This window comes from Vanellus vanellus (assembly GCF_965231255.1).
Source record: "Vanellus vanellus genome assembly, chromosome: 7".
Taxonomy (NCBI): domain Eukaryota; kingdom Metazoa; phylum Chordata; class Aves; order Charadriiformes; family Charadriidae; genus Vanellus; species Vanellus vanellus.
In genome coordinates this window covers 11,039,386-11,053,133 of record NC_138912.1, presented here as the reverse complement: position 1 = coordinate 11,053,133, position 13,748 = coordinate 11,039,386, and the positions used below count along the sequence as shown (strand labels likewise).

General features: G+C 39.2%; 1 protein-coding gene across 6 annotated transcripts in view; it reads left to right on the top strand.

The window, feature by feature from the left end:
- Positions 1–13,748, top strand: part of VTI1A (vesicle transport through interaction with t-SNAREs 1A) — a 293,522-nt gene that overhangs the window by 171,341 nt on the left and 108,433 nt on the right. For 4 of the 6 annotated variants that reach the window (XM_082486273.1, XM_082486272.1, XM_082486275.1 and 1 more), the window contains one exon: positions 4,454–4,515. In XM_082486273.1, the coding sequence (XP_082342399.1) occupies positions 4,454–4,515 (62 nt within the window). Of the gene's footprint in view, positions 1–4,453; positions 4,527–13,748 lie in introns of all 6 variants that reach the window. The other 2 variants (XM_082486277.1, XM_082486276.1) reach the window with 1 other exon arrangement.

Below are 13,748 nucleotides of genomic sequence, written 5' to 3'. Positions count from 1 at the left end.
CTGCTACCTCGAGAGATAATCACCATCTGCAGCAAAGTACTTAAAAAGTGTCTTATATGCGCCCAATCCCGCAAAGCCTCTCCTACAGGGAGTCATCCTGAAGTCACCAAACCCCCTGATGGAAGCAAGCTTTCTGTCACTGACATCACAGTTAAGTCAGTTTTCTGTCCTTTGTTATAGTGTCCATTGCAGTTTCTTCTAGGACTTTCAGGAAACAAAGTTCGTTATCGTGACTTAGCTCCTAATAGTTGATCAACCTTACTCTGTAGCTGCAGATGCTAATAATTGCCTCCTTAGGCAACCCTCTGAAAGAACACTGCTGCTCTGTCACTGCAGTCAAGATAACAATTCTGTGTCATTTTGGGGGTTACATTGCCTCCGTAGGGATCAACTCTACTCTGTAGAATTAATGAAGATGCCCAGATGCCCATCCCATCCAACGCGTACAACTTCTCCAAACTTCAGTCTAAGAAATTTGGCTCCCCGGTTCTGATTTCTGCTCACGGAACCAGGAGTGACCGAACCTGTGATTCTCTGTCCATGACACGTTGACCAGATACTTTCCCGAGTGTCCAAATTTGCCAAAGCTAAGTCCTCCTACAGGCCTCTAGCTGACCAATGCCAATTAAGAAAACTCCTTTATCTGTCCCAGGGAGTTATTTTACCTGGATAGCTTTGATTGGTAAAGCCTCATATGTCAGCTTTAACGAGGCGTTTTCTGTCAGCTGTACCAGTTGCTTTCTGACGTCCTGGGAATTAGCTACTTTAAAACATTAAATATAACTAAATCATAAAATGTAACTGAGGATTGTGAGCATTTACCAAATGTTGTTCAGGCGACTTTCTTTGTGTCCTGTTTCATCTCCACTCCTCACATCCCTACTGACTGCTGAGTCTGAGATGCTTTTCTGTTCCTAGCTGGACAAGTAAAACCTAGGCAATGGAGATGAATAACATCCCTTTCTGCTGCTGCTAAAAATCCTTGGGAAAGAGGGAGCGTATTTCTGATAGCTCCATACACATCGTTCATCGTGTAACTTTTCCTTTTTTCTGCTTTCCACCTGAAGAGCTGTCCTGGTTTGAGGACAGCTCTTTGATTGGCAAAACCTGTAAGCTGCAAGGAGCAAGATTAAAAATAAGGGTATTCTAGGAAATAGTTCAGTGAGAGACCCCTTGCCATAAATGGAAGAACTCAAATTCCAAGTTTTTATCATATGCTACTTAAACTGTTTTGTTTAGGGCATTCAGAAAAAATTCTCCACATGAATGCCTCTGTCCCAGCTGTCTATACGCTTAAATGTACAGTCAGGGCTGGTCTTGGATAACTTGGCAAGTTTTCCATTTGGGGGAAATTTTTTAAAGACCAGGACAGAGGGTGCTCTATCAATGCGTAACAGCTTTACACTGAATACATGGTGCTATTTATCTTATCAACTAGGGAACAAACTTGTCTTCTGAAAGTCAAACATCAACTTAAGTATGATGGTCAGTTCTTAGCAGTTCAGTGTTGTGAAAATTAGGAAGATTTTCTTACGATCAAGATTTAAATGAAGAATTTAAAATTTAAGTTTCGTAATAGTTTGGTTAAATTTACACATATGAGCTTTCCTGCCTGCAGAATAAAACATTGGAATGAAGAAAAATGCAAGATGTAGCTATTTTGAATAAATGAAGATGACACGCAGTGCAAAATGCATGTGGAATAACAGTTGTGAAGAGGAATTACCTAAGCTACTTTTTTTTAAGCCAAAAAGAAGAGATAGAAGCTCTGCTACAAGAATCAGATAGGTTAACTGGAGTATAAAGGACTCTAAAAAGATACAACATTTTTTTAGGAAAATCTCAAATTAAAATGTGTGTAAGGCAGACGAGATATCAACATCAGCATCTTGTCCCTCTTCTGTCTTTTCTCATCATTATTCTCAATAATATTTTTTAAAAGTTTTCTTAAACATAATGTAGATTTGCCATCGCTGATATCAAAGCATCTTTCAATATATTTTCACTACAGCAGTTCTGTGAAACAAAGTGCCATCATATGCCATTTAACAGGTTTGCACGCCACCAGTTCTTTGGTTTCTGCAGTGCGCTGGTACTGGTAAAGAAACGATGGAAGAACTACCATCAGATATTTCAGTTTTAAATGAACACAAACTTACAGTTCCAAACTCTTTATGTTGTTTTTTTTCTGCCAATGCAGGAAGCAAAGGTGTTTTTTTTCAGTGTTCTCTTGGGAGGTAGCTAGAGATCTTCCAACTATCTGTGTATGTGTTTGTTTCTTTCTTAACATTTCTTTTGCTTATTTTGTGGGGGGTTTTATTATCATAAAAGTATGAGGTCGTCTTGCTCAGAGGAGTTTGTCAAACCTCTAAGATTCAGCGTCCCCTTCCTAACTATCAGTGCTGATTCCGGCTGTCAGGTAGAATCCTGCAGCAAGAGAGGGAAGTTAGGATCAAACATCTAATGGTAAAAAGGAGAGAGCTACTTTTCTCTGAAAAGGGAGGAGAAGCCCCAAGTGTTAAATGCATCTTTATGAATAATAAAAGACCAACGTAAAGCATACATTTGTACTTCAGATTCCCTTCTAGCATAGATAAGGACGCGGCTTTTTAATGAGCCTTTTAAAAATTATTGTGACGCTTTTTCTTCTGTTGCTTGTGTCAAACTGGGCTAAACTGCTTTTCTGGAGCTTGAATTGTCTCGATGCATCAGGAAAAAAGGAGGGAATGGCCTCCCTGGAATATAATGCTCATCTTTGTTCCATCACGGCACATAATTACAGAGAGCTGAGAGTGGGTGCGAGCCTTCCCACTGAACGTGGTATTGCTAAGAGCAAGTCTTGGTTGGTGTTATCCAGCCCCAGCCTCTACTTGGTATTTTCTTCATACCTTTTGCAAGAACAAGGAGGAAATTTATGCAAAAAGCTTATGTGTCGTCGATTGCAACTACTGATTTCAGTAATAAGCATTAAATCTGGTCGCAAATATTTACAGTATTGGGCTCCAGAATAGAAATTGGTTTTAATATTCCTGCTGTGCATGTGTTCAAGGTATAATAGTGGTTTGTTATGGCGGAGGTGATTTGTTATTGGAAGACTGCCACTTTTCTTGGCAGTGTTACTGTTTTGCTGGATTTATAACACAGGATGCATTTTGTCTTCTGCAACAAAGTTTCTTTAGTGAGAAGTCAACGAGTCAGGTAATCCTTTCAATCTGATTTGAGAATGAAGAGGTAAATATTCAGCTTTCGTAAGGAGCAGAATGTTTTTATGTATGTACACACAGCTGTGTGTCGGGGCATGTTAGAAACAGTGGTCTCGGCTATTTCAGAACTGACAATCATTACGTTATCATTTACAGTAGGTATTGATGTCTCACTGCTTCCAGTGGGATCTCTGAAGTCCAAAGATCTCTAAAAAGTCCAAAGATCTCTAAAAAGTCCAAAGATCTCTGTCTGTCCTGTAGCTACCAATAGCAAAAGAGGTAATGGGACAGTAACTTGGCTCTTCCTATACAGGTCTTCATTTCTGGACTTCCTTTTGTGGGACGCTAATAAACACAAAAATAGAGGGAAGGTTTTCATCCCTGTTAAAGAACAATAGAAGCAATGGCTCTTTCTTAATATGAAGTTCATGTGCTTCATAACTTTTCATCTCCCCAATTTCATTTTTTATTCAGTTGTGCTTTTACCTGTTTTGCAAAATTTTTGAGAGCTGTAGACCCAGTCAGCTAATTAAGTTTAACTGTGAATGTAGGTTTCCTGTGTCCTAATAAACTACAAAAATGCTATTTTCAGTGAGCGAGTGATCCTTACATGCAAAAATATGTATTATACAGCTGTGTCTTATGTACATGCTACATACAGTTCACAAAGTATTTGAGCGTCCATCCCAGTGGTGGCTGCTGTAAGATCAGTACAAGTTTTGTGCTTAAGGGGCAGTATGGGCATATTTCTTTTACACAGAATTGGTAAAAGGACACCGTTTTGTATTTCTGCTTTTTTCTTTAAACTACTGTCTTTGAAAAACAGTGGAAAAAAGAGGTGTTTGTTTTTCTTTGCATAAAGCATCAGGAACACAGCACATGGCTCTCTCTTCATCCCTTGATGCCCTCACTAATATACATAACCAATACACATACACACATCAGTGGGAATTATAGATACCTATTTATATAACTTCTACCTGCAACCCTTTGTTTGTAAAGCTTTTGCTCTTTATCCTGGTTCGTCGTAGTTGCCTCAGTGTCTTATCTTCCCTGGGTTTCATCTTTATGCAGGTGAAAACCAGACGCAACATTTTTAAATTTCAGAGCTTCGGTGTTCTTTTTTCATGTGAGTTTGTTGTGGTCTAGAACTGAAGTTGATTGACTCAAATGACAATAGAAATAGCTGTCCTTTGTACAGAATGGAGTACACGTGCCTCTTGCCTTTAACGGGACTCTTTTCTCCCCAGCTTAGAGAAACAGATGCAAACCTGGGGAAGAGTTCCAGGATTTTGACGGGAATGTTGCGAAGGTAAGGCCAAGGTAGGGATGCTTCTGCTCTTTCTTTCTTTCTTTCTTTCCCCTCTCCCTCCGTGCCTTTATTTTTAGTTTTAATTCAGCCTCAGCGTTTTGCTGACTTACCTGACTTTTTTTTTCCACGGGCTGCTATGTAGAATGTCTTCAAATGAACGCTGGTAGTGCAGCAGGCATGGTTACACAGAAGGCTTTGTCACAGCGATAGAAAGAGTTTTCTGTAGCCTGAGGGATTACCCCTTGCTCAATCATTTCTCATCTTTGTTTCTTTGTATTTGGGGTTTTTTTTTCTATGCGTGTTCTAAAGTTAAGCTTTTTGATGATGATTTCCCGCGTTCCTTATTCTTGAGCGATTTTGGTGTTTTGAGGGTTTTTTTACCTGCTAGATTTTCTGTGAGAAAGTTTGGAAATGTTTTAGGGCAGCGTAAATTTACACACAGAGGAAAGGTTAAGATGATCGATTCTCTCTGAATAGATGGGGCAGACACCTTGTCAATCCTTGTGGTTTTAGCATGTTTCTCCCATGCTTTCACTCTTATGAAAGTTGTCCCCGGGATCAAAGTGAGACAATACAGAACAGAAAAATTAGCAACATCCTAAAAAATCTATGTGGGACCGCAAGGAGGGAGTCACCCAGTGATTACCGGCCACTTTAAATTTACATGGGTACCTTCCCAGACAGGTATTTTGAATTAGTGGCATCTCTGCATATGTGTTCTTTACTGAGGGAAACAGCACCTGAGCTTCTCTGTGCTGCTTTCATTTCTGTATATATTCAGCTTCCTGAAGAAGAAAAGCATCCCTTTAATAGGAGGTGCTGGGTGTTATGAAAACACAGTTTTAAAGGAGTTTAGAGCATCCTCTGAAGTGTTCGGTATGAAATTACCCTTGCCATGGGCTTTTATGTTGCATATTTGCTTAATGCAATTTGCTTATTAAGAAAAAAAAAGAAAAAAAGGAGAAAGTTTTAGCAGAGTTGTTGATTTGTCACTTGGCTTGGAAAATATCAAACCCAGAATTTATTTTGTTCTGTAGTGCAAGCTTTACCTCTTCATAAGTCTCCTCAGAAAAATATCTTTGTTAGTTCCTTGTATACCCAGTTGACAAAGGATAAAATGACTGAACCTCACGCCTTCATTCCACAGATTTCTTGCAATTCCAACTCTTACAATTCAAACTGTAACGTATAAAATTCTCTGATTAAGAGTAATATGTAAATGACACAAGCTAAATTCAAAATCCATGGAGAAAGGAAGTGGCAATTGAAAGGGATGGTTCAGTGCCTGTAGACAATCAAAATAAACTATAAAAAAAATGAACGAGAGAAAAGACACAACCAAACCCAAGTCTCCCCAGGAAGGGCTCTGCGACATGAGCTGTAACGAATATTCTGCATATGTCTCCATTTTGTCAAATCTCATTAAAGGGGTTTCTTGCTTTATGTCAATTGAGCTGTCCAAAAATCATTCATCATTTTAGTGTGAAAAAAAATCATGCAGTTATTTAAATAATATCATATTAATGTTAAAGTTCAGCTGTCATTTAATAGTATGGCTTAATCAGACATAGCATTTAGGAAAAATAGTTTTTTCGGGCTTTACTTGGCTTTCAGGTTGGCAGATTCAAATAAGGATTTATGGGTTTCTAAACCAATGTATTCTTTCCATGTTTATGCTTGAGGTACCTCAGCCTTTTTTGCAGCACCCTGTAGTCTGTTATTTTCAATAAAATAAAGTATCTCCTCATATTGTGTTTGAATACATTTGCAAGTAATTTGGAGGAGCTGAAACAAAAACATGTGCTGTAACCTTTGACTTTGTTTTGTGTTTGGGAATCACAGTTAGGAGGCCTAGTTTATAAGTGTTCCATAAGCCAAATGAAAAATATCATCTTTCTGAAATATACTTGGGCTCCTCTTTTCAGACAAAAGCCTGATGTAGTCGAACACCAAGATGGCATGTTTCTGTGTGTCTGAAAGGCACTGGATTTCCTTTTTCTTTAACAAAAATGCTGAGCTGAGTCACCCATCTGGATGAAAGGCAGGTTAAGATTTCAGCTCAGTTCAGGTAAATCTGCCAAAAGAAGTGCCCTGGCGTAGATGCAGCTTGCAGTAGGAGATTCTCAGGATGTTATTTAAAACCACGTAATAGATAGACCTGTGGTGAATTTTATTTGTTTATGACTGTTGGGTAGAAGGATCTAGCATTATCCCAGCCTCAGCATCATCCCAATGTTGGTTAGTCACAAGAATAATCAGAGAATACAGACCCCAAGAAATCAGCACAAATTAAATAAATACAACTGTAAGAAAATTAATTAGCACAGATCGGTAGTTGTGTCCTAATTTCTGCACACTTCAGTACATACCGCACAATGTTTCACTTCATTGCTGGAACCAATAAAGAAAAACACTGGAGGACTGTTCTTCACATCATTACTGTGCAGAAAAGGTAAAGTTAAACTGAACATTACTCAACTTGGTTGCTGCTCCCACAATATGTTGTATTTGCTGATATGCTTGAAGTCATATGCCAGGCTAACGCCCTGTGCATCAAATTACTGCCTAACTGTTTCTGTTTTTACCACGTGGGAAAGGTAAAGCAGCATCTCTTCTGAATCTGGTCAAAGATATTAAGAGGTTAGATATTTAGATAGCTAGAGGGCTAAATTACTCCCTTTGTATGGCCTAAATTCCCTGGCCGTGGATTTGTGCATAAAATGTCCTGGAGATGGGGAATAAAAGCAGGCACAGGTTTTGTAGGTGCCATAGCTCACTAAGGAAATCGGTGGCAGAATAGGGACAGGTCTTCCTATCCCAGTTTGCTGCTGTAGCAACTTAAAGTAGCCAGCCTTATGTATTGGGATTTGTTATCTCCCGGTATTTGGGTAAGGAAATTTTTGTAATAAATGTTTTTTGAAATTCTGGCTTTGAAATGACCTATAGATTCATAATGTTCTTTTTTTTCTGTAAATACACCTACGGAGCTTCCGCTAAACTAGTGTATTCCACTTGTGGCATTGCATTACTAGGATAATAGTGGCATGTTGATAATGTCAAAACATTCATCATTTCTTTTTGCATGTATCTATAGCTTTGGACATCCTGACATTTTATGACTCATCTTTAAAACTGTGAGACTATAACAGCAGCTCAGTGTCGTTTCAGTTACAGAATATTTCAGTTACAGAAATAATAGGCTTTAACATAAAGAAATGGCATCTTCTGTGGTCATTTGCGGTATTCCCCTCTCAGACGTCTATCCCTTGGCCTCTACCCCAATGTGAATTGGGGAGCACATGGTGTGTTAGAAAGAAGCAGAAAATAATATGTTCTGAAAGATCCTCAGTCTTTTCCCCATATCCTAAACCAATAGCCTAGCAAAGCTTTTAAGAAAAGAATTTGGACAGTCTCCAAGCCACACACGGCCCAAGGGGAAACAAACCAACCTAAAAGCAACCAGATAAAAATTTCAGTAGATTTGAATCTTCATCCATTTAGCAGATAAATTCTCTTTACCCTCCCCCCCAAATTGCAGAAAAATACTTTAGAAAAATAGCTACTGCCCTGCAGAACAACCTTCTATTCTGTGTAGTTCACCAGGAAATTTTTAGGCCAAAAATTCTCTTTTAATTTTCAGATTTCAATCTTCTGAATTATTTTCAAGGATGCTTTGAGAAGCTCACGAACACATCTGCTCTTACGAAAGACACTGTTAAATTTTGATTACCAATAGGACAAACACAGTAGCTCCAGCTGATGGAAATGAAGCAGTATGTGTTCGGCTCTCAGGTGCTAAGTTATACGGCTTGCCAACGGCCGCATGACCAATGTGACCACAAACAGAAACAGGGAATGACTCCCCCTCTGTGCTAGTTGTAGTCAAGCTTCTTCCCTCTTCTTTCCAGGAAAGTTCTAGTAGTCCTGCTTCCTGCAGTCAAACTTCCTTGTACTTTTGAACTCCAGGATAGTCCAGACCTTACAGTTAATTTATCAACATATCATAGAATCATAGGACAATTCAGGTTGGAATGAACCTCTAGAGGTCGTCTGGTCCAACCTCCTCCTCAAAGGAAGTCTAAGTAGAGCAGGTTGCTCTCACAGATGTCTCAGGTCAAGTTTCGAACACGTCAGAGGTTGGAGGTACCAACACCTCTCTTAGCAATGTGTTCCAGTAGCATTTGAAATAATTTTTCCAGGTATCTAATTGAAATTTCCCAGCATCCAACTTGTGTCCATTGCCTCTGGTCCTAAGCAGAAGTGATTTAAAACGTTAAGTGTTTTAGAATTGACCTTTAGAGTTTGGGCCTGGATTGCAGTCATTCCTAACGGTTCTCAAACAACTTCAGCAGTTCTGAAGAGGTGTCTCTGGTTATCAGCCTGAGGTGACATTCAGTGTAGGGCACTTCTTTAAACAGGGTGTGGGGTGCTCTGCCTCCACCCATTGACCTGGCTGTGTGGCCATTCAGCAGTGGATGCACAAGATTTTTTTTTATTTGCTTTCTCACACTCCTAGAGATGCGAAAAGTTAATTGTGTCTGTTCTGCAATCTCTCCTGAGTACGACGCCCACGTTTCCAAAGGCAGAAGAATAGCAGCAGACACAGCAGACACGGTCATGTCCCTGTTGTGGCAAACCAAAACAAACAGTGACTGTCATCACTGTCTTTTTCTCCTATTTCCTCACCAAACTCTGTTTCCATCCGCAAAGTCCCATAGCAAAAAAGATTTTCTTCTGAGCTAAAGCCTCTCTCGATATCAGTCATACGGGGCCACGACTGTTGAGGCTCTGCAGTTTTCTGGAGGAGGGTCGTCGCGTCGCGGATACTGGGTGAAGTTTAACGTACAGTTAGATTTGCCTTGTTTTTATGCTAATAGAGGAATTCCTCTTTCCAGCAGGAACTTTGCATATTTGGTCTCAGGCCAAAAGAAATTGTTTCAGCAACTTTTTGGTACATATATTTCTATTTTTACTTCAAGATGTATTTCTGCACTGAAAAATGATTGAATTGACAAATCCTTTAACAACATGTCTGCTCCATGTTGAATATTTACAGCTGCAGCTGTTTCCTTCAGTAATTTAGACCTTGATTCAGGAACGTATTTAAGCATATGGTTAACTTAAACCAGAGAAGCAATTCCCTTCACTTGAGGGGAACTGAATAAGGGGGGAGTGAGTGGCAGAATGATTCCGGGTCATCTCTTGGGGCAACATAGCTTTTATTGTGCTCCTTGCGCAAGGCCGATTACAGAGCAAACCCTGTCCTTAAGATTTCTGTTGTTAAATGGAAACCATAAAATACACATAGGGTGCTTGTTACTGTCAGTCTAAGAACTTTTTTTTTTAATTTCCTGACGTTTAAGCATTTAATGAAGTTCCTTGATTCTTTCACTATTGTATGTGTTTGTGTTTTAATATGCAACTAATCTTTATCAATTTTGAAGCATTGAATCTTTTCAGAAGGGAACTGATAAGCTTTGTGGTGCCGTTAATCACAAGATAGTGTTTGGATAGGGAACATACTGCTTGTTATTCCGGATTAAACCTTGGCATTAATTAGTACCTGGTCATTCCTCACTTTGCCTTTAAAAAGAAACCTTGTTTCTTTGTTGAAGTGATGGACAAAACATGTGGAAAATGTAAATGTAGTGTCAGCAAAATTCCCAAGGGTAAGCATTCTTCATCATTAGGAGTCCAACCGAAAAACAGGAAATGTACCTCTAGGTGTGAACAGCAAGAATTTTCAAATAGTGTGGGACACTGGGGTCCCTGGTCTCAATTTAGGTGCGACGTAATCTGATGTAGGTAAGATGCATTTCTTATTTTTAATAATCAATTGAGAGCCATTTTATAAACCCTGCTCATCTTTCTTGGACGGTGTTCTGTGTGTTGTTTCCAAAACGCTTTTGAAAAACTTCATTCTGCTTTTTTCCGTGTTAGAAATACTTTTCAGTTCATGCATCATAGAAAGTGCAGAAGTCTTCTGAGCTGCTGTATAACCACCACAGCTACAGCAAGTAGTGTACATGGTGAATTCCGAGCCGTATACTGAAGGGACTGAATGCCTCACAGAATGGGACCAGCTTCACCATTGCAATCATGTACCTGTGGTTAGTGTAATGCCACCTTAGCCTTTGCAAACCTTCGGCTCCAACAGCCTCAGTGATACAGAGTTAAGTTTACTTCAAACCTGGGGGGAGGGGGAAAGAAGCATCGTGATTGATCTTTACATTTTAATAGCTTAAGTGCAGAGGAGCAAATAAGTCAGTGTTTGAATCTCCCTGCACCTAGGCAAAGTCTTAGAAGAGTATGTCCTTCATTCATTGAGATAGAAGCCTTTATATCATAGCATTGTTTTATTTTTCAGATTGTTGGAAAGCTTTATCCATGTGTCAAGTTGCCTACACTACGTCCGTTATGAGCAGGGCTCCCAGCATTCTGCAGACAATATTTCTAGTTCACTTTTTTTCATTCCTTTTCAAATGTACAATGGCCTTTGTTCTGTCCTCTCCATTCCCTCTTTTCTATCATCTGGAATTACTATCTCATTTGCCCCCCTTCCATCTACTCGTGTCCAGCTGAACAGCTGGAAAGAACATTATCTAAAGCACAGTTGTGTTTCTGCAGGAAAGCAGGGTCCCAATGGATAATTATCCAAGCTAGTCCTAGGCTGCGTATACCAAGAATGTAAAGCATCGTAATAGGTTAAATATCATGTAACCCTTTGTGATTGTGCTCTGTATTGAGGTATGTTGACTGCCATTAAGCAGCTAGAGCCTAAAAAGGTTCACGGTGTCATGAGTGAAACAAAAGGCGTTTCATAGTCAGCGTTGTCATGTCTGAACCACAATAGATGTCCCATGACATGCTTTCACGAGAAGGCATGTCTTATATCAGCATAATCAGCGCAGCGCTTTCTTGCGGCAGTTACAAGTAGTTTCCAGTTGGATGGGTTCTCTCTGACGTGATATTCAGGAATAGTGATGTTAGTGAAAATGTTTTGAATGTGGTGAGATTGTTTATGTGAAGCAGGGTGAAGTAGGGAACCTGTTAGCAAAAGCTGACAATGGTAATTGCTGAAATAATTGGAGACAACTTTTCAGAAATCAATGAAGTCAAACTCCTTAAGGCCCGTAGTAAATTAAGGATCATGTTGTTCTTGACACGACTCACAATATAACTGTCACAGAGCAATATATACCAAATTTTACACGTTCCATTTACTACGGAGTGTTTAAGCCATAAATTCCTAAATGTAATGTTTTCTGATCACAGTTCTGCATGGTATCTTGCTACATGGGTCATTTCATTTTAATCCACAAATTTGCCAACAGAGAAATAGAATCATCTTGGAAGCGATCACAGAAAGGTTCGTCCCTTTGTGTTAAGGCGGGATTGACTGTCCCTGTTTCAATCCTGGCAGATACTCGTCTAGCCTGCTCTCAACTGGTGCAGAACGTTCCCCATCTCTTCAGTCAAACTGTTCCGAGTTTCCCCTAATGTTTGGCCCAAATCTTTCTTCCCGAGTAGACAGAGAGCTTTTATGTGCTGGTCCATTTGAGGAGATTTCTGTGCTCTGTCACGGCCCGTGACTTCTGCTGTGGAAAGAAATTTCTGCTGAACTTTTCAAGAATTAGAGAACGTTAATAGCAGTGTACAGAATTAAATTATAGTGTCCCGTTTTCATCAAGCTAAGCCTTTTGATGGGGTTCAGGAATGTAAAAATGGAAGACTTGGATGGTGTTCTAATAGGCAAATCCTGGAAGCTCGGCCTCTCCAAACAGTAGCTTCGTGCGTAGGTGTCACTGAGCTTTGCAAATAGAGGCACCAAAATCAAATCGGTCTCCTGGGGTCGCATATCTGGACTGAAACTAGGCTGTATGCTCAGCTGAATAATAGTAACATTTGAAACTCTAACAAGATCAACAAAATACAAAGATTTAACTTTTTTCATGGCATTTCTAAATGTTTTAAGAAAAAGGCAGTAATGTCAAAAGACATCAGAATTTTTAAATTATTTCTCCCACCCTTGCCCATAGACACCAAAAAGACTCGGGATTTGTCGAGTACAGTTTTTGCTCGAGTCAGTCACTCAAGTTCTACCACAAAATCTAGGACCTGAACTTGCAAGTCATACTCATGTGAGTAGTTTGCTCGTCCATAGCCGTAATATTGAATGAGGATCTCTTTTGGCTCGAGCAAGGTTTGTTGCTGGGGGGAAGGTGGTGTTTGTTGTTATTGTAGTTTTAAAAAGAAGGCCATAAATGATGACTGTGAGAAGTCAACAGCTAGGGAAAACCAGGACCAAAAATGAGAATTTATATCCTTGTGTAACATGTAATTGTGTTGTGTTGGACCTTTACAACTCTGCAGAAGAAAAGTTCACACATTGCTAACCTGCTGAGCATCTGTCTGAAGAAAAACAAAGTCATGAATGAGAAAGTGTGGTCTTACAATGAGAGATTGTTTAGTCGTCTTGGTGATAGGAAGGATGGCAATTTGCTAATTTTGGCCGGCTCTTTAACTAATATGAAAGATTTGAACCTAACCGAGAAGGTAAATAACAATCAGTGTGGAAATTGACCAAAATGGGAAAGACATAGGAAAACAATTTCACCGTAAGCACTGAGATTTATGTTCTCTAAAACATTTGTGTAGCTCTAAAGTAATTCATTGAAAATTGTTGAAATTGTTTTCAACAATATCTAGAATAATATAACGAAGGGATAGACTCTTGCAACCTGCTTGCTTCAGACAAACTGATAATTTTTCAGTGCTAATGCTCCTTCAGTCTTAGAATTAGGATTGTAACTCAGATTTTAAAATCATATTTTAAAATCAGTTTATTAATTGGGGTTTTTTGAAGACTTGAAAAAGTCGTCAATGATTTTGAATAGTGAGGAGCTACAATTTATTAGAATTGTAAGTGGTGTTAGTGCTCTCCAGTTTAAAAACATAGCAGAAGAGTTTTTCGCTGACCTATATGCCTTCTGCAAATACTAATGTTTTTCCATGAGCGTTAACGTGGGTTAGCTTGCAGGATCTCACTATGTAGCATTTATTACCTAAGAGCTTTTGTTTAGCTTGGACTTTGCTATATTAACTAAGCCGTAATCCAGAAGGTTTTTGTAACATTTGCAAGTTCGAGCAAAGTCTTCATCGTGTCTTATTTAGATCTGCTGATAGTTTAAGATTGCAACACTAACGGATAATTTTTCTTCTCGAATAAAAAT